Raw genomic sequence first — 22,150 nt, 5'->3', positions numbered from 1 at the left:
TCCCTGACTGTCCAGCCCCTTGGGGCGCTCTCCCGATGTGAAATGGGCTACACAAATGTATTTTGCATCGTATTTGTAAGAACTGGCACCAGTAATGTATTTTATTTTGAATAATAACACTATAAGTCACTTCACAAACATAGATTACCAACCAAATTATTGACCACCAATTATAACATGAGTCAGGTAATGTTCAAGATTTTCCAAAGGTTTTTCCTACCAAAGTCCCCCCACCAAGTGGGTAGGCACTCAGTAAACAGTTTTTAAATTGAAAATGAAAAGTGCAGTTGTCTATTATTTAACAGGAACCTTGATGTATACAAGACAAAGAATCTAATAGACAAAAGGGAATAGGAGGGGTGGAGGCTGATATGGAGTATAAATATCAGCATGCACTAGTTGGGCTGAATGGCCTGTTTCCTGGCAGGATCATTCTATGTAATACACAAAAATGTGCTTCAACTGAGACTTTAGGAAGCGTGCAGATTTTTGAAATAGTCAATTTTCACAGAGAATCTTTAACATAGACAAATTTGGGTTCTACATTATTAGACTAGCAAATTGAGCCTCAAACGCTGACCCATACTCTAGTTATGATAAAGTATTTCACATTTCAAATTTACTAGAATTCACTTTGGTAAATGGAAGGGGGAGAAAGAGAATTATTACATAACAGGATCATTGATGCAGTCAGAAGTCAAGTTATTGATCCTGTCAGAGTTTCCTTTTATTCAATGAATACAACTAAGTCACACGTAAAGGAATGGGGAACTAGTCACAAGAACAAATTACTGCACTAATTCTAAGCAACTCAAAGCGCACATGGTTACATTTCCTCCCACCAAGCTTACACAAATTGTAATAGAAAACCAGATGGTACAGATAATTCAGATCAAAATAGATAATTAGGTGAAAATTGATGAGATCAGAGATGCAAGTTTCTACTTACACATGCTCCGCAAAATTAAGACTTTGTGTAAAGAGTAAACAGATGTGCACAATCCATAAAAATGAAGCATTTTTTCAGCAGACACCGTTATTACTTACTATAAGTCAAACAATTAACATATTATAAAATAAAGACAATTTTTACAAGATTGGTTCAAATAATGAAGGGCCTTCTGCTGACTTGATTTCATCTATCCGCTTTCCATCACGCAGTTTCTTGAAATTAGGCAACTGCCCTGGCCTCAACTACTATTCCTGGTAACTTGTTCTAGCTTTTGAATACCCATGGTGCAGTGAAATACTTCCTGGTGCACTTCACAACCCTGAACCTATGTCCTCTTGATCTATTTTCTTGAAGTATTTTAAAATATTGCTTTACTTTCTTTGGCTCATCATATATAACTCTTTCAAGACATCTCTTTTCAAGGTTGAAGAGACCTAACCCATCTAGTCAATCTTCAATTTTGGATTTACTGACTTCAGACACCATAATTCAGTTTTATTCCAATTTCATCATAACAACTTTCACTTATAGAACACCTTTCAGGTACAACAATGTCTTGGAGTGCTTTAAAGTGGCAAGGACGGACACAGAGCAGGGGCAAAAACAAAGAGACGGGTAGGTAAGATGACCATAGGCAAGGTTGAAAAGCGAAGTTTTATGGTAGATTTAGAGTGGGGGTTGGAGGAAAACAGCCTCAATAATTGTCTCAATGATTAGACTTACCAGCACTATTGTCTTCATTCATTGGGTAAAATAAATACTGGCATTTATTAGTGGCACAGGGAGAAGTTGTAGGTCTTGCCGGTCATGTTTGGCAGCTATTTTAGACAGGTATTATCACCTTTCTTGGCTCTTTTACTTGAAGAATGGTGGTGAGGAGCCTAAGCACCTTAAAGTGAGCCCTTTCGCACATAACATATACTATTAAAATAAATGGGTCACTTCTGAGACACTGATTTCCAATGATATAATAGCATATAACCAAGTGGGAGTTGTCACAAACCACCGTAACCTGAAGAAAGTTGCATCATAACCATCAATGCCAGGCCTTTCTACCATTTCCTAACAAGGCTGGTCAGTCACAGACAAACAGCAAACTAATAATGACCAGAGGAAACTAGTACATTTGACAACCGCAATCTTGAAATGACTTTGGTTGCAGAAACTGCCCGAAACAATTAAATCCTAACATGCAAATACTATGCAAACATAGTAACGGTGTAATGGAGGGGAGGGGGGTGGAATAAGTAGAACGAGGAGAAACCGAACACTTTAAGATCGTTGTTTTTTTTCCCTGTCTCAAGCTTTCCTCTTTGACCATGCTTTCGGGGACCCTCCCAGCCCTCTTGATTCCAATCCCCAGCTCGGGTACAAACCCTTTAAACTGTCCACGCCTTGGGACGTCCTTCTAACGTGATAAGGAAATGTATAAATGCAATATTGTTGCTGTTGAGTTATTGCTATTCGTAATTTTCAAGAGACCTTCAATCCACGAAGACAATAGGCAAAACAAATGTCATAAGCACCGTGTTGCAGTGTGGCCAACCTACCTGGTCCTCAGGACTTGCCAGGCTGCGTCCACATCTGCGTAGAGGTTTTTCTCGGAAGGTTTCCCGGCGCTGGCCCCGTAGCCAGAGTAATCGTAGGAGAAGACGTTGCAGTTGATCCTGGAGCCCAGGCCGATGTAGAAACTGCTCATCTGTCCCAGATCCACGGCGTTGCCGTGTGAGAAGAGCAGCGTGAACTTGGCGGTGGGCGAGCAGCGGATGAACATGCAGGCGACCCGGTTGCCCCGGGTGGTCCTGGTCATGAAGGCCTCGATGGAGTCCTTCTCCCGCTGGGAGTACTGCCAGTCGGCCCGCTCAGACAGGTGCAGGCTCCAGCGGCTGCCAGACTCATCCGCCATCAGCGCGTAGGTGGGCTCTGGCGGCAGGAAGGCCAGCTTGGAGGCGATGCGCCCCGGGCAGGGAGGGCAGCAGAAGAGGCAGCACAGCTCGCTCAGTGATAGGTTATTCATTCCCAAAAAAGCCCCGGTGTCGGACTAGGCCGAAAGCAAGAGGTCCTGACAATAACCACAACAAATCAACACACAGGAACATCAGCACATTGAATGCATCTCATGGGGAGGGGTCAGGTTGGAGAGTCTAATAATAATAATATTAATAATAAATGAAACAAAAACGATCAATACATTTTGAATGCATCCCAGAGAAGGTCCGATTGCACAGTTGGAGAACATTTATTTAACTTTATTTCCCTTCTGCTCCAACACCTTCTTTAAATCGTTTTGAAACGATCCGATCTCTCTCCCTCTCGCCCCACAAATATTTTTTTTTTAAAAAAAGACACTAGGCGATGCAGATAATCTCCTCACAGGTGGCAAGAGGAGAGTACAGGAGAAGCTCCCTCACCCTCCCTCCGTCCCCCCCCCAATCCTCGGGTCAGCATCAACTGTGAGGAAGCCGCCACAAGAAACAACAACAACAATTATATTTATAGAGCGCCTTTCACGTCGGGAGGATGTACCAAACCACCTGGATATAACCCGCACAGTTTGCAATGCTAATGCGTGTCCTCCCCCACAAATAAATCCCCCACTTTATTCCCTTATTACTATACAAAATACTATACTATTCAACACGTTTCCCACATTTTGTGGTGTGGGGGGGGGGGGGAGGGTCATTTAACTCCCTCCCTCACCTCCACAGGACACACACCCCCACAGGACACACACCCCCACAGGACACACACCCCCACAGGACACACACCCCCACAGGACACACTCCCCCCAACCTCCGCAGGACACCCCCCCAACCTCCGCAGGACACCCCCCCCAACCTCCGCAGGACACCCCCCCCCAACCTCCGCAGGACACACACACCCCGCCGCAGGGCAACCCCCCAACCTCCGCAGGATAGCACCCCAACCTCCGCAGGACCCCGCCCCCCCCACTTCCACAAGACACACCCCTCCACCCCCTTCCGCGTACACTGGGCACCTCCACATACACAGGGCAACCCCCCCTCCACATACACAGGGCACACCCCCTCCACATACACAGGGCACACCCCCCTCCACATACACAGGGCACACCCCCTCCACATACACAGGGCACACCCCCCGTCCACATACACAGGATACCCCTCCCCCCTCCACACACACAGGATACCCCTCCCCCTCCACACACACAGGATACCCCTCCCCCTCCACACACACAGGACACCCCCCCCCCCCCCCCGCTCCACCTCCACATACAGAACACACCGGCCCCCACATACACAGGACACACCCTCCCCCACCTCCACATACACCCTCCACATACAACCTCCACCCCCTCTCCACATACACAGGACGCCCCCCCCCCCTCCATCACATACACAGGACGCCCCCCCCCCATCACATACACAGGACGCCCCCCCCACCATCACATACACAGGACGCCCCCCCCACCATCACATACACAGGAGCCCCCCCCCCACCATCACATACACAGGACGCCCCCCCCCTCCACATACACAGGACCCCCCCACCCATCACATACACAGGACGCCCCCCCCTCACATACACAGGACGCCCCCCCCCACCATCACATACACAGGACACTCCCTCCTCCACATACACAGGACGCCCCCCCCTCCACATACACAGGACCCCCCCCCCCCCCCACCATCACATACACAGGACACCCCCCCCTCCACATACACAGGACGCCCCCCCACCATCACATACACAGGACGCCCCCCCCCCCACCATCACATACACAGGACCCCCCCCCCCTCCACATACACAGGACGCCCCCCCCACCATCACATACACAGGACGCCCCCCCCCCACACATACACAGGACGCCCCCCCCCCCCCCACCATCACATACACAGGACGCCCCCCCCCATCACACATACACAGGACGCCCCCCCCCCCTCCACATACACAGGACGCCCCCCCCCATCACATACACAGGACGCCCCCCCCCCACATACACAGGACGCCCCCCCCCACCATCACATACACAGCGCCCCCCCCCCCCACCATCACATACACAGGACGCCCCCCACCATCCACATACACAGGACGCCCCCCCCCCATCACATACACAGGACGCCCCCCCCATCACATACACAGGACGCCCCCCTCCCCCACCCCTCCACATACACAGGACGCCCCCCCCCATCACATACACAGGACGCCCCCCCCACCATCACATACACAGGACGCCCCCCCACCATCACATACACAGGACGCCCCCCCCCCCCATCACATACACAGGACACCCCCCTCCACATACACAGGACGCCCCCCCCCTCCACATACACAGGACCCCCCCCCTCCACATACACAGGACGCCACCATCACATACACAGGACACCCCCCCCCCACCATACACAGGACGCCCCCCCCCCTCCACATACACAGGACGCCCCCCCCCTCCACATACACAGGACGCCCCCCCCTCCACATACACAGGACGCCCCCCCACCATCACATACACAGGACCCCCCCCCCCACATACACAGGACACCCCCCCTCCACATACACAGGACACCCCCCCTCCACATACACAGGACGCTCCCCCCCCTCCACATACACAGGACACCCCCCCCTCCACATACACAGGACACCCCCCCCTCCACATACACAGGACACCCCCCCCTCCACACACACACACACACACGCTCGGGACGGGGGCCTATCTCACGCCTCTCAAGAGAGATCCCCCGGAATCCTCTCCCCGACCCCCAGAACAAGACAATGCCTCCCCCCCCCTCCGGCTCCGGCTCACAGTTGACTGGGCTCCGCTCTCCGGCCTCCCGGGGCTCACTCACTCACCTCTCCCTCCTCCTCCTCCCTGAGATCTGGTTGTACTGTGTACCCTCTCAACAAACAGCCAATTCCTGTCACCGCGAGAGATGGGCGCGGGCGGTGCTCCTCGGGAACCGTGTTGTGTGTGTCAGGTCGGGATGGTGATGGTGATGACCGACGGTGTGTCTGACAGAGACGCTCCCATTGAGCCGCGGTCACCAGTGGAGGAGCCGAGGGCGGAAGGCAGCGAGAGCCGCGCGGGGGAGGGGGGAGAGGGGGGGAATGGGCGGACTCTATTCTTCCGCGCCGCCGATTGTATAATCGCGCCACCGTCGGCTCAGTGAAGGCGGCGGTGGCGGAGCACTCGGCGAATGGCGTCGAGGGCGTGAAAAGGGTTAACGGCAAAACTGTGTGCGCGCTCGTTGATTGACACCTCGCGGAACCAATCGGCTTGGGCAAGAGGCGGGATCTGATCGCGCAACCGCCCCCTGGCGCTGATTGGCTCCTGGGTCGTGTATTGACAGGGCGCACATCCATTCAGGGTGTGAGCCGGGCGGACGGTGTTGGGGTGAGATGGGGGCGGGTGTTAGGGGGGGGCGGCGCTGAGCCAATCACAGACACGGTGCATGACATCATTGCATCGGTGCCGCCGTCACGTGGTCGGCTCCATTCGCCCCAACTTCCGGTGACGAGCGGTTCACGCGGCGCGTGGCCGGGAGTCAGTTTCTCGCGTGTCAGCCGTTTATATAAAGACACTTCACCCCCTCCCTCCCTCCCCCCTCACTTCCTCCCTCTCTCTTTCTTTCTCTTTCTTTCAAAAAAACAACCGAACAAATATAAAACGTCCATTTTTTTTAAAAAAGGCTGTCAAAAGTGGTCACGAACCCGTTATGAGCAGCGCGAGAGGGAACGTCGCGCGGAGGAGGCCGCAGAAGCACCAAAACATTGTGGCTTTTAAGAATGACAAGTACAACACCAATGAGAAGTTAAAGGTATGTGAACATACTGTTCTGTGAAGCAAAACACCAGTCCCATTGAATGTATCCCCACCACGTTTATGTGACAGCTTCCGACCGTGTTAAATTGATTGCACACAGTCGTGTACATTTTAGCTGAGATCACTCTTCTCCCACGAGTAAATTCTGTGGACTGGTGGGCATCCATCTCTTACTCAGTAGTTAAGATTGGCGCATTTAAATTATTCGTTGATATAAGTTCAGGAACAATGTATTTATCTTACTTCTATTCTTTTGCTTTGCAAGTGAGAGACCTGAGTTCAATTCCAGGCAGAGGGCGAAACCTTGGACAAGTTTCCTTACTCCACACAGAGCCTAATAATAATCCCTCCAAAAAAAAACAATAATTAAAATTGGTCATTTTCAATCCACGACTGTTTGTGGGACATTGCTGTGCGCAATTGGCTGCCGCGTTCTCCCACAAATATACAGTCAATTCACTTTACAGTGTCTTCTGTGAAGCGCTTTGGGACGTCCTCCCGACGTGAAAAGCGCTATATCAAATGCAAGGATTATTATTATTATTATTATTATTTGTAGAGCCAGGTAGAAACGTTCAGCTGTTTTGAGTCCATGGTTCAAACTGTATGCATTAAAGTGATCTATCTGCGACCACAATCACACATGAAGTTCACCACCTGCTACCTCAACCCACTCCCCACCCATCTACTGGTCACTCAACTCCCCCCCCAACTTCCCCCGAAAACCCTTGTTATCACACGCCTCCTCGAAAGACCCTCTAATCTCTCATACTACTGTCCCAGTTCCAACCCTTCCTTGCCAAAATCCTGGAATGCATTGTTGCAGGTCAACTTCAGGCACACCTCTCCCTTCTCAAGCCCCTGCAGTCTGGTTTTTGCCCTGCCCAAAATACAGAAGCCAAGACTTGTCCAAGTCACAAACAATGTCCTCTCCAAGGACTCCCTCTGCCTCCTCATCCTCTTGGGTCTCTCTGCCTCATTCAACAGTCGACCATGCCATCCTCCTCCACCTCCTCTCCTCCCTCATCCACCTTAATAGGACCACACTCGCACGGTTCGAGTCCTACTTAGGCAACCGTCTCCATTTCATCTAGACAAATGGTTTCTCCCCCCACTCCCTGCCCGGTCACCTGCGTGGTACCCCAGTGCTCCTTCTTTGGCCCTCTTCTTTTCCTTATCTATATGTTCCCTCTGGGCAATGTCATCAGCAGACATGGAGTGAACTTTCACATGTATGCAGATGACACACAAATCTACTTTGCCTCCTCCAGTACCAACTCCAAGTCCACCAATGTTCTATCAGCTTGTCTGGCTGACATCAGGGCCTGGATGAGTGCAAACTTCTTGCAGCTGAATGTGGACAAGACGGAAGCCATACTCCTTGGCTGCCATCAACATCTTCACTCCTCCAGATCTGAACTCCTCAACCTCCCTGGGCTCTCCCTCACATTCACCGAACCAGTGCGCAATGTCGGCGTCCAGTTCGACCCCCAGCTGTCCTTCTTCCCCTACATCCGGTCCCTGATCTGGGCCGCCTTCTTCCACTTCTGCCACATTGCCTGCCCCCGACCATACTTTACTCCAAATGCAGCTGAAAGCCTTGTGCGTTTGTCATCTCCCGCCTGGATTACTCAAACAAACTCCTTGCCGGTCTCCCCAGCTCCATTATTCATAAGATCTAGCTTATTCAGAATTCTGCCAGCCGCATACTCACCGGACCAAACTCCATACCCACATCTCACCAGTTCTAACCAGGTTCCACTGGTTCCCCATCACTGAATGGATCGACTTCGATCTTCATAATAATAATAATCCTTGCATTTGATATAGCGCTTTTCATGTCGGGAGGACGTCCCAAAGCACTTCACAGAACACACTGTAAAGTGAATTGACTGTATATTTGTGGGTGAACGCGGCAGCCAATTGCGCACAGCAATGTCCCACAAACAGTCATAGATTGAAAATGACCAATTTTATTATTATTATTGTTTTTGGTTTTGGAGGGATTATTATTAGGTGTGTGGAGTAAGGAAACTTGCCCAAGGTTTCGCCCTGCCTGGAATTGAACTCTGGTCTCTCACTTGCAAAGCGAGTGCTCTAACCACTGAGCTGCAGGACTCATCTTCAAATCCCGTCACTCTCTGGCACCTCCCTACCTCACTCCCCAATTCATCACCACACCTGCCTCTGCTTGACTGGCACCGGCCTGGTCGTCACTCGCACCATTTGCACCACCATTAGAGGTCACGCTTTCAGCCACTGCGCCCCGAAACTCTGGTTGAGAGTGCATCTATACACATATATATCTATATATACTAATAAAACGACAATGTATGTCTGCACTTCAAGAAGGATCTCAATAACCGATTGACATAGAGACATGATTTATACCTCATTGGAACGGTCTTACAACTGGGAGTGACATGGGCATATTTGCTTTCAGGCATCTCCTATCATTGATGAGTTATTTTCAGTTTTGCATTTTTTGCTGTAGTTACACCTGGTGGCTGCCAAGTCAAAGTAGCACTGCGGCATCATGCATCACAGAGCACCTATGTGTGTACCCACATACTACATCTGATGGCCATGCCAGCTGTGGCATCAGCATCACAGAGCACACATGTAGCCAAGCAGCAGGAACAAAATGAAGAACACAGACAAAGCTAAGTCGTGGCAACAACAACAACAAAAGTACATTTTTAAAGTCCCGAGTCCTCCCATATGAGAATAGATAAAGATGAAATGTCTGTCTGTGTATCAATCTACATTCCATATTGGACCCTTTGGTTGCAAGTATAGCTGCAATAGGTACAGCTAGTACGAGATAAAGGTAAACTAGAGAAAACCGAGTTGCGGAAATACTGAATATACAGTGAAAATAGTGCACAATATCGATTCCCAAGATCAATGAGACTGGGTGGTGTTGCCCAAGAATGCACATTATTCAAAATGCAGTTTAATCATGACACGCTCTGCCTTCCCCCACCTCCGTAACATCGTTCCGCAACTCTCTGTCCCCTCGGGCCGCTGAAAACCGCACCCACCATTCATCACATCTATGTTTGATTACGCCAACTCCCTGCTTGTTTGCCTTCCCAACTCTTCCCCTTACAAGCTGCAGATCATCCAGAACTCTGAGGCTCGTGTCCTCTCCAACACCAGGTTCTGTGACCCCATCCGCCCCACTCTCGCCTGGCTCCACTGGCTCCCCATCCCCCAGAGGATAGAGTTCAAAATCCACGTCCTCGCCTTCAAGGTCCTCCACGACCTGGCCCCTCCCTACCTCTGCGACCTTGTATCAACCTGTTGGCTCCCTCCATTGGCTCTGACCTGTTCCACATCCCCCGCCCAGCCCGCTCCACCATCGGTGGCCGGGTCATCAGCTTTTCTGCCCCACCCTATGGAACTCCATCCCACATTCCCTTTGCCTCGCTCCCTCCCTTGCCTCCTTCGAGGCAAGTCTCAAAACCCTCCTCTTCGACTGAGTCTTCGGCCACCCTCCTGCTCATCCACCCTCCCCGACCCTCAGCTTGGGTCCAAATCCCTGACTGTTCAGCGCCTTGGGAAGTCCTCCCAACGTGAAAGGCACTATACAAATGTAATTTGTATTGTATATTGTATCTGCTTTGCAGTTGGGTCTTTATGTGTAAATAAACCAGTCAGTTGAGTATAATATGGTGACAGCAGTGCTGACAGCTTCGTTATTCCTGCCTGAATTCCCACTCTTGCATTTTGCATTATACAGTCCCTTTAGTAGTGATTGGATCTGTGTGTAAGGACCTTCTTTTTTACCGCATTTGTTACCATAAATCCGTTCTCATCGGAACTCTGATGGATTAAATGATGATGGGTCATTTTTACACAATGATTAACACAGTTCAGCTGGAGAACAACAACAACAAAATTCCATTTGTAAGCGCCTTTCACGTCGGGAGGCTGTCTCAAGGCTCTGAATGAGAAGATCCTTCAGAAATTTGTGGCGAAAGATCGTGGCGTCTGATTATTTTTCTAGAATGTTCAGCACAATCTTTTCTCAGTTGTAACGGAGAGTGAGATTCAGACTGGAATAAAAATATATTCAGAATGTTCTTTTGAAAATATGTGTACATGATTTAAGATTCATTGGAAATATAAATAAAAAGTAAAATTGAAATGGGCAAATTAGATAGATAGCTAGAAGGTCAGCAAGTCAGCGAAGAGAGGGCACAGATTTATTTAAGAGATTCACAAAAAGCATTAAAGGGGAAGTTAGTAAAGGAAATATTTACGTAGACGGTGGTTGGAATGTGCAATTCTCTGCCTCAAACAGTAATTTGTCTTTAGCTCCTGACTTAAATTATGTCAATCAATCCACTTTACAGTATTTCCTGTGAAGCGCTTTGAGGACATCTCAACGACATACAACATCAAATCCAAGGATTATTATTTGGCATTAAATTCAATATGGTAATCATATTAAAGAATCATAGAACTATACAGCACAGAAGGAGGCCATTTGGCCCATTGTGTCTGTGTTGGCTCTTTGAAAGGAACTATCCAATTCACTCCCCCGCTCTCTACCCATAGCCCTGCAAACTTGCGCTCCCCAAATAATTATCTACTTCTCTCATAAAAGTTGTTATTGAATTGGCTTCCACCACCCTTTCAGGCAATGCATTCCAGATCCGAACAACTCACTGTGAAAACATTTCTCCTCACCTTCCCTTTGTTTAACAACTATTTCCAGTTCTTTTAACAACTATTTTAAATCGGTGTCCTCTGGTTACCAACCCACCCGCTAATGAAAATAGTTTATCCCTGTTCACCCAATTGAAGCCTTCATAATTTTGAAAACTTCTATTAAGTCTCCTCTTAACCTTCTCTGCTCCAAGGAGAATAATCCTAGTTTCTTCAGCCTCTCCTGATAACTGAAGTCCCTCATTCCTGGTACCATCCTGGTAAATCTCCTTTGCAGCCTCTCCAATGCCTTGTCATCCTTCTTAAAGTGTAGTGTCCAGAACTGAACACAGTACTCTAGCTGAGGCCTAACCAGTGCTTCATAATGGTTCATCATAACTTCAATTGTAGTCATTTGGCCCAACTTGCCAGTGTTTATATTCCACTTGAATCTCTACCCATCCAAATCCTCCCTAGCCTACTCCCATTTTCGCTCTATTCCCTTCTCTTTCACGCGTTCGCCCACAAATATACAGTCAATTCACTTTACAGTGTGTTCTGTGAAGCGCTTTGGGACGTCCTCTCGACGTGAAAAGCGCTATATCAAATGCAAGGATTATTATTATTATTATTAGTTTTCTCCCAAACGCAGGGACAATTCTCCCCTACATGTGTAGGTAATGCCAACTTTTTTACACTCCATTATGATGGCATCAGCACAAAGTGTATCTGCATCACAGCTTTTAGCACATTGGAACTAACCAGGAGCCTCACGTCAAGCTGTTTCTAGAAGCAAATTTAGGTTAGATTCATCCTCAAAGTGTTACTGAAAGTGTTATCTTCAGTAACATGTTATAAAATATTTACGGTAATGTCATGTTTCATGTCAATTGAATCAGTTGAACCAGATCTGAGATATAGCCTCAATCTCTGCTACATATCTTGTTCAATAATTTATACTGTAGAGTTAAGCTCATAAATACAAACTTGCTGAAATGAATGAAGTTGAATGAAAAGAAAGGAATTTCCTCCAGTGTCCTGGCTAGCAATTCTCCAGATAAAATTGGTCATTCACTTCATGGCTGTTTGTGGGACATTGCAAATTGGCTGCTGTGTTCGTCTACAAAATACAGTTACTACACGTTGCAGTAAATTTTGGAAGCGTTTTCAGATAGTGTGATAAGGTGTTATATGTAAAGATAATTGGAACTTTCGTTTTTACGGTGCCTATAATGTTAAAATGTCTCAAAGCACCCTACAGTAATTGTCATCTTTTTATATCGGGAAACATTTTGCCAGTTTGCACACAAGACCCAGAAACAGCAACTAAGCGAATGATCAATTAATCTGAAGGATTATTGGCTAGGAAACTGAGAGACTCACTCTCTTTTTAAATAGTGCCATAGAATCTTGAAAAGCCAGCTGAAGAACACGTAGGAAGGGTCTTTCATTTAACGTCTCACCAAAAGGATGACACCTACGACAATGTAGCACACCCCAGTACAGCATTGGGGTGTCAGACTAATCTATTATTTGAAATCCCAATGTGGAATTTGAACCCACCAAATCAGAGGTGAGGTTGCTACCAAAATAACCAAGGTGTCATAACAGCAAAGAGAAGTTTCTTGCTAAATGCAATTTTAATCCCTATGTTATTATTATTTATTATATTATAAAGGAAGCCAACTGGATAACCACTTTGAGTAGTAAATGTGTCACAGGCTGCTTCATGAGTATTTAACCAGTATGTGTTGAGAATCTGATTCTTCACACTCGCTTTGTGTTTCAAATTTCAAAACTACATTTTATATAAATTTTAATTTCCATCTTTCATTCTTCACCTGCTCACCTGACGCTGAAAATTAGAGTGTCATTTGTTCTCCGGTGCTCCCAAGCACATTCATTATCCTGCCACAATAGCTGGTGGGCTGCTATACCAAAATTGCAGGGGCATAAAGGAGCAATATATTCCAGTGAATTATCCCATTTATTTCCAGTTGTTATAAGGATTACATATTTATACATTTATTGATGTTTTCTTGATAACATTTTCTTTATCTTAAATCTTTTGGTCCTTTCAGATCTATGAGATGGGAAGACATGAAATTTGAAAACAAGCTCAAACAGACTGTAATGGTCTTTTCCCCTCCTGCTCGGTCCCATTTAAGCTTTACATCTGCTGAATGTCTTGTTTTCTTCCAGCTCTCAGTGATAATTGAGCTGAAACTTTTACTCAACAACAATTGTATTCATAAATATTGTAGTGTTTGACTGCATGTAACCCAACCACCTGTGCTGTCTCTGCCCTCGCCCATGTTCATGTTTCCTAGACTATTCAGATTTGTTTCAGATTAATCATTAGTCTAGTCATCTTATTACATAACAAACTTGCTTGTCATCCTATTACACAATATAGGTATGTATAGACTTCAATCCCAATCATGTTTAACTGATCATATAAAACCATTGTGGTCTGCCCGCTCCCTCTGCTCATCAGGCTCCGGTCTGCTCCATGACTCCCGCCCGACCCCCCCTATCATTGGTGGCCGGGATTTCAGCCTCTCTGTCCCCACACTCTAGAACTCATCCCACGGTCCCTTCGCCTCACTTCCTCCCTTGCATCCTTCAAGGTCAGTCTCAAGACCCTCCTCTTCGATCGTACCTTTGGTCTCCCCCCCACCTCTCTGCCTTCCCTCACCACTACACCGCCCCTCCCCCAGGCTCGGGCCCCAACATCTGACTGTTCAGCGCTTTGGGACGTCCTCCCGACGTGAAAGGCGCTCTATAAATGTAATTTTTTTGTTGTTGTTGTAGTATCGAGAACACAGACTTAACTATACCTCGAATAAATAGACTCTATAACGTGGTTTTTGATGTGATGCGATGAATACTTCACTCTGCTCCTCTGACCTAACCAGCTCTCATCAGATGTTGCTGTACACTGTCAGCTTTAGAGGTGTGATGGTTTTATATAAAGTTCATTGGATTAGACTTTAAACTGTGTTATCTAAGGTTGGAGTGACATTTTGAACCTCCCTATCTTTGCAGTCTGCCAGGTAGAGTTTAAATGCTATGTTGTGTAAGAGGATTCATGTATAAGAGGATTAATTATCTTTCAGATACCTTTAGATAGTCTCCTCCATTACTGAGGGAAAGTCACCATTATATATGTGAACTTACCAAATTGGAGTCCTGTAGCTCAGTTGTTAGAGCATTTGCCTCGCAAGCGAGAAACCGGGGTTCAGTTCCTGGCAGGCCGAAATGTTGGGCAAGTTTCATTACTCCACGCGTCTCCGTTTAACTAGCAGTAAGTAGGAACCCGGTTATTAGTCGATTGGTGGATCGTTTTACCAGGGGAAATAATTCCTTCAAAAAATAATAATAATAAATTGGTTACTTCAATCCACGATTGTTTGCGGGACACTGCTGTGCTCAATTAGCTGCTGCGTTTTGCCCACAAAATATAAACTCAATTCACTTTACTGTAGTGTGAAGCGCTTTGAGACGTTTTGAAGTCGTGATAAAGCGCTATATCAAATGCAAGAATCATTATTAATTACTGCGTCAAAACACTGCCCTGATCTTGTCGTTTTTCATTTCTCTAAAGATCAGCAGCAGTAACACTTCTGTTGCACTACAAGTCAAAATGCTTCAAAAATATCTTTTGTTGCAGAGTTGTCTGATTGCCCTCATCTTGTCTTAAAGATATATCAGAATTGATCTCTCTCCAGTAATGTAATTATTTTCCTAGAAATCTGTGCTTGCATCTTCACAGAATCATAGAATTACAAAACACACACACATTTGTTCTGCAAAACAAGGCGTTATACTCCTCATGGGACCCTTTGAGTTGGGCTGAAAATTGTTGCACATAATGAGTTTATTACAATACGGTGTACGTAATGTTTTGGAAGCAAGAAATACCATTCTCAATTTAAGACATGGCAAAAATGAGGAAACTTTATGAACCTTAATGTTAACTTAATTGCCACCAGATGTTTTGAACCTGAGAATAAAGCAAGACTTTGTCTCTATAATTGAATGTCTAACCCTTCACTGTCAGGAGAATGATAACTGCATAGTTTTAATGTTAAAATATTTTAAACTAAGCACAAATCTTGCAATTTGAGGCACTTGGTCTTATGAGCCCAGAATGGAAAATGTGCAGGGAAAAGGAACCTAAACTTCCTGGTCTATTTTGGTGTAAATCCTCAGAACTGATTTTCAGTTGGTTCCTTTATTATTTTTAATCGGACCACTAGGCAGAGATTGCAGAGCTCATAAATATGAGCTGAAGGTGAGGACAGGAACTGATTTGACTGATTGAATAACCCGACAACCCTCATCTTCAAAGTTTGTGCACTAAAAATGGTCACTCGCAATTGCTGTAAAAGGCACAGTATAAAATCAGTTTTGAGGCACAGAGATTTGCACTGGAGCCCAGCTGCAAAGACTCATTTAGGAGGAGGTTTCACTGCGGTACTGAATTGCGTCGCTGTAGTATTCGTACAGTTAGTGCAAATTGATTCAATCTTTGCAAATTAAAAACATTCCTTTCTTGGGACTTTTTTTCTTATTGCTGTTTAAAGTACCAGACATCTTCTTATTTCATCAATAATGTATTTACAAAGTGGATTGGCATCTGGTGCCAGTCATCAGAGCTCAGTGTACATTTCTAGTTGTAGTTGGCAAAGAGATTCCACAGACAATGTGGTTTCAAAGCAAGTAGTAGTTTCCCACTCCTCATCGCTTCAATTGTGAAAGCGCTAACAAATCAGAGACTGATGGCGGTATAGATCTGAGCTGTGACAAATTCAGGTGCATTCCACTTTAAACTGGAAACAGATTCTGAGCCCAAACACACATGACAAATGTGTTTTAACTGCTTCCTGAATAGAATTCAATGCCAAGCTGTATTGCTAAACTTTATTCTGTACCAAATGGCTTTCTGTGTGATCCACTGTGAGGAGCTTTACACGTTCAACCATCAGTGGAATCCTGCAATTCAGTACTAGAGCACTCACCTCGCAAGCGAGAGACCTGAGTTCGATTCCTGGCAGGGCAAAAAGTTGTGCAAGTTTCCTTACTCCACACGTCTCTGTTTACCTAGCAGTAAGTAGGTACCCGGCTGATAGTCGATTGGTGGATCACTTTTCCGGGCCACTCAATAATAATAATTGGGTCACTCAATCCACGACTGTTTGTGGGACTCTGCTGTGTGCAATTGGCTGCCGTGTTTCGCCCACAAAATATACAGTCAATTTACAGTATATTCTGTGAAGTGCTTTGAGATGTCTCAAAGAGGTGGTAAGGCGCTTCATCAAATGCATTTATTATTATTATCTTTTCCCCACTAATGGAGCCAAAGGTGGTAGATTAGTCTTCTTCCCTGTCTCCCACCTCCCTTGCCCACTGGACTTCTGCTCCCATCACTAATATTCCCAGTGTGGGGGATTGTAGAGGATGCTCACGTTTCTCACTCTGAATTCTTTAATATTCTAGTTCCAGAAATCTAGCTGCTGCTTTGCATCTTCAAGGCTCTTATGTATGAGCAATCTCATATTTAAATGGAGGAACAAATGGATTTCAAATGATCAGCCACTGAACTAAGCAGTCACATGTAATTCCAGTTAGAATGGGTAGGAGTCCCAAGGGTGAGGAAATGCACTTTTAATATAGTAACATCTGCTTAAATTGTAAATCCTGAAGGGGACTGAACCCGACACTGTTGTTTCACCACAGAGACCTGAGTTTGAATCCAGTCCAAATGGCTGACATTGAAGTCTCCTCTCTCAACAACGCGCATTGTCGTATGTGAAATTAGTGTGGGGATTCTCAACCTAATTCTTGGTAGGTGAAGCACTGGCACAGAACAACTTCTCATTTGATGTTAAATTGTCAGTATTGCTCAGAATGGATTTTTCCCAATTTACTAGCCGGCAATCCTCCAGATAGCTTGGTCGTTCACTTCATGGTTGTTTGTGGAACCTTGTGTGTAAATTGTTGTTGTAGTCTGTGCTGAGTTAGCTGATCTGAGCTGGTTACAGCAGTTGTTTCAGCAGCCTTTACATTAGGGAAGGGAACAATCAGACAGGTTTCCTGATTGCTGTCTAGAGATTTTTCCTTTGTATACTACTGCTGATAATGATGCTTGTATTCAATATAGCGCCTGTAATGTTGAATGACGCAAATCACTTCACAAATGTTTCTGTAAATTACAGGGATTGTTTATTTGAGGTGGCAGCCAATTTGTACACTGCGCTGTCACACAAACAGCCATGCAGTGAACAATGACGCTGAGAGAAACTCTTTTCTTTTTTTGAATAGCGCCTTGGTATCTTTAACGTCTACCTGAACAGGCAGATGGGATCTCGGTTTAACGTCTCATCTGGATCAGAGTGACGCACATGGGGTTCCCTTGAGGGAGGCACACTTTATGTCTTGCAGTGCTTTTTCTAGCATAAAGCGCTATTTACACTGCTTTTTTTTACTCCCCCAATGAGCCCTTTTCAACTCCCACTGGCTATTAGCCTATTTTTTTGATTCAGACAGATATATCTCTTTTCTAAAACTCATCCATACTTAAGAATTTAAAATAAAGCTTTGTCTGGAAATATTTTCACTGTTCCATCTGCAATCCATTTTAATATTTCCTGAAACTACTGTTTGTTTGAAATTATTGCCATAGGAACAAATCTGCTGAATAAGAATGCACATTTGTCCTTAAATTGACTCTGATGAAACCGCCATATCTGTTCAAGTTGACATGATTAGGAAAAACACTTTGACAATTGCAATAATAATAATACTTTCATTTCATTTAGGGTCTTTCACATCAATGAGACGTCTCAAAGAGCTTCACGGGATATTCTGTAAAGTGCAGTGACTGCGTACATTGTATGGGAACAAGACAGACAATTTTCGCACCCAATACTTTAACAACACTTCTCTCCTATCCTTGACCATACATTCCTTCTCCCCAATCCCCCAACTGTGCCCCCCGCTCCCCACACACTTGAAATAAATGACCCACTTTATCTTGGCCAGAACTCTAAAAGACACTCTTTTTCAATAGTGCCATTTGATCTTTAGATGCATCTTTTAGATGCACACGCCCCCTGGTATGGTTACGTTCACCCCTAGGCTCTGGAACTCTATCCCCCAGTGCCTTCGCTTTGCTTCCTCCCTTTCCTCCTTCAAGGCCGGTCTCAAGACCTTTCTCTTTGACCGTGCCTTCAGCTCCCCTCTCGACTCTCTACCCCCTCCTCGCTCTCTCCCTTCCCTCCCCTCACCCTGACCATTTCCCCCCTGCTCAGGTCCTGACCCAACTGTACAGCACCTTGGGACGTCCTCCCGACGTGAAAGGCGCTCTATAAATGGAATCTTGTTGTTGTTGTTGTTATTAGTACTGTCATTCACTCCCAGGCTGCATAGTAACAACATAACCTGCAGAATGTGCTGGAGTAGATGGGTTGCTGTGAAACTGGAAATCGGTTTCTGTGAATAGTTGTTGTACCCTATTATCATGAGTACATGATGTACTTGGATTGTTGAACATTGAATTACAGCAAAATGTTTTCAATTGTTACCCTGTCATGCGCATTACCCCTTGACACGCATCCTGGTTTCCCTCATAGAGTATCATTGATCTATTTCTTCTAAAACAAATTTGTCCTGAATTGTGATCATTTATTGGTGGTCTGTAAAATCCATTTGCTTTGGAAAGCAGATAGATACCTAGACAGAAACGAAAGAATGGAGAAACATCCAGAGCCCATTGGGCCCAATTCTGGAATAACTTCTCCCCCCATCCCATTGCCACCTCCCACCCAATACTTTAACAACATATCTCTCCTATTCTTGACCATCCATTCTCTCTCCCCAATCCACCAATTCTGCCTCCCACACACATACACCAAAGAAACCCCCCAAAAAATTACTGGGCACTTTGTCTCCAACTCCCAAAAGCTATCTTAATGACTTCAAGGGAGCGCAGAGCCCCCATCAACATAAGAGCCTATCTAATTGAATCTATGCACTGCCATACTTCTGTTAGCAATGTAGATGTGGTACATTGACACGATAAGTCAAAAAACCTTCTGCTCTGCAAATTTCTGTTTAGATTCTCTGTCTGCAGTTGCCAATCCGTCCTCTGAGAAATCTGCCCCTTGAGCCAGTGAATACTATTTGCATAGACATTATCACTTGGGAGTCTATTCTATATCCCCAGCTCCCGGACATTCACCTGGAAGTGACTTTTATCAAGCTCTTCAGCTCCAGTTTCGGAACATATAAAGATCTTGTCATGAAGATAAAACCTTGTATAAAACCTTTGTGAGACCATCTTTGCATCACTGTGTTCAATTCTGATCATTACAAGAAGGATAAAGCAATGAAAAAAGTACAGTGCAAGTTTACTGGGATGACGTCAGGGTGGCAGGCTACTGCTATCACAGTAGGCTGGCTAGGTTAGGCCTTTTTTTGCCAGAGAAGATACGTTTGAGAGGGGACCAAATAGGGAATCAAAATTAGATTTATAATTGTAAAATTATAAAAGGGTTTGATAAGGTTAGCATCAATAGGCTGTTCCCACAGGTTGTGAGTCAGTAGCCGGAGGATATGAGTATTAGATATTAACTTGGCTGTTACCACAGGTTGTGAGTCAGTAACCGGAGGACATGACTATTAGATATTAACTAGGGGATCTAAACGAGAAATTAGGAATTATTTCATCCACAGGATAGTCCAGAGATTGAGAAAACTTGTTGCTCAAAGTGGTGGTTGAATCAGATGCATTTAAGAGGAAGCTAGATCTTCATGTGAGAGAGAGAGAAGGGTATGGGTCGGAGTAAGGAATGGGTGGGCCTCATGTGAAGTACAAACAATGCAAATGAACTGGTTGGGCCTAATTTGCTTGCTGTACATTCTTTGTAAATCTTCATAAGATCTTGCCATTTGTCATTAAACAATTCCTTGCATGTTTTTGAAGTCCCTGAATCTCTAGTTGTAGAGGTGCTGAGGGACAAAATGACCCTTGTCCTCCTCTACACCTTCTCGCGTATCTCCACAACCTTCCCTGGGTGTGCCCTCAGCTGGATATAATATTTGAGGAGGGAATGCGCCAGAGTGGCAAAATAGACACCATTGATTTATAATTATTCTTACATTTGATATAATGCTTTTCATTTCAGGTGACGTCTCAAAATGCCTCATAGTATTTTACTGTAAAGTGGAGTGACTGTATTTTATAGATGAATTTTATAGTTTATTATTATAATACTTGCATTTGATATAGCATATTATCATGTCTTCGAGACACTTTAAAGCACTTGACAGAATATACTGTAAAATGAATTGACTGGATATTTTGAGGGCAAAGCTCAAATTGTGCACAGCAGTGTCCTACAAACATTTGTAGATTCAGTAACCTTTTTTAAAAATATATTTTTTTTTAAAAAGGGATTATAACCCCCCAGAGAAATGATCCGCCAATCAACTAACAAGTGGGTTCGTACTGACTGCTAGGGAAACAGAAGCATGTGGAGTAATGTTTCACCCTGTCCAGGAATCAAATTTAGGTCCTCTCACTTGCTAGGCATGTGTTCTAACCACTAAACTACAGGACTCCATATTATGTGTGTTATACATACCAGCATTTATTTAACTCTGCCAAAGACCACTTTACATAGTTTTTCAGGCTTCAGTGTGTGATTATTGATTATCCCAAGTCTTTTTCTTCATCTACCACCTTGAGGAGAACCCCACCCATAAGGACCAAATCATTGAAATTGATGCCTAAGGTGCACTATATTGAATTTTCCCAGATTAAAGGATATTTTATTGCTTTATGCCCACCTGAACAGGAGCTTGCAAATGGTCCCCATCTTTTCTAGATCCAAGTTTGCACTGATCTCAGTGTCTTCAGCACACGGCTATAGAACTGTTTATGCGTCTGACAATGTCATTGATGAATATTAAATCACAGGCAACCCAATCCATCAGGACCCCACTGGAAATGGAATCCATTCTCCTTCCCCCCCATCCCCAGTGGGATCTGTAATGCCTACCCTTTGCTTACTATTGGTGAACAAACTATTCATCTGGTAACCAGTGCACCAACTCTAGTATCCTGGACTTGTGAATCTTCTTTCTAAATTCCCTGTGCCAAGGAAACAACGTAAATTGGATCTTAGAAAATTGTCATTGCCTGAATAAATATGCATGTTGTAATTCTCTGCCCTGTGGTGATTCAGACATTACCTCACCTTTGCTTGTGCTGCTGTTTGTTTAGTAGCTGTTTTTTTTATATGAACATTTAATAAATGGCTCCCTTTGTGCACACCATGATAAATAAATTCAGTCTCTCAGGAATCTGAAACTCTAGGGCCTGTGCCTAAGCAGTGCACATGCAATGGATTTATTTGGATTGGTAAGGCTACACACTTGATTATTAGCACTAAGTACATGGAGTTGTTCAAGTAATTGCCATTGTTAAGATGGAACATAATGACAGTCCAGAAAATAAATGTCAAAAAAATTGAAACCTGTAACTTAATTATACTTTTTGATAATAATATGTTAACAATCCTTGTATTTAATGTAATGCTTTATCACATCACTGAAGTGTCTCAAAGCATTTCACAAACATTTACCTTGAAGTTGTATCGAGTGACTGTATCTGTAGGCAAACACAGCAGCTAATTTGTGTGCAGGTGTGTTCCACAAACAGTCATGAAATGAATGAC

General features: G+C 45.0%; 2 protein-coding genes across 2 annotated transcripts in view; one reads left to right on the top strand and one right to left on the bottom strand.

The window, feature by feature from the left end:
* abhd17b (abhydrolase domain containing 17B, depalmitoylase) overlaps positions 1-6,058 on the bottom strand; it is a 46,287-nt gene extending 40,229 nt beyond the window's left edge. Inside the window, exons 1-2 of the mRNA XM_007906587.2 lie at positions 5,780-6,058; positions 2,503-3,014 (exon numbers count right to left, since the gene is read on the bottom strand). Coding sequence (XP_007904778.1) covers positions 2,503-2,969 — 467 coding nt within the window. The 5' untranslated portion in view covers positions 2,970-3,014; positions 5,780-6,058. The remainder of the gene's footprint in view (positions 1-2,502; positions 3,015-5,779) is intronic.
* Positions 6,059-6,582: 524 nt separating this feature from the next.
* cunh9orf85 (chromosome unknown C9orf85 homolog) overlaps positions 6,583-22,150 on the top strand; it is a 35,005-nt gene continuing 19,437 nt past the window's right edge. The window contains exon 1 of the mRNA XM_007906588.2: positions 6,583-6,744. Within this exon, the coding sequence (XP_007904779.1) occupies positions 6,643-6,744 (102 nt within the window). The 5' untranslated portion in view covers positions 6,583-6,642. The remainder of the gene's footprint in view (positions 6,745-22,150) is intronic.

Source organism: Callorhinchus milii, unplaced genomic scaffold (assembly GCF_018977255.1).
Source record: "Callorhinchus milii isolate IMCB2004 unplaced genomic scaffold, IMCB_Cmil_1.0 Scaffold1, whole genome shotgun sequence".
Classification (NCBI taxonomy): domain Eukaryota; kingdom Metazoa; phylum Chordata; class Chondrichthyes; order Chimaeriformes; family Callorhinchidae; genus Callorhinchus; species Callorhinchus milii.
This window is presented reverse-complemented; position numbering and strand designations above follow the sequence as displayed.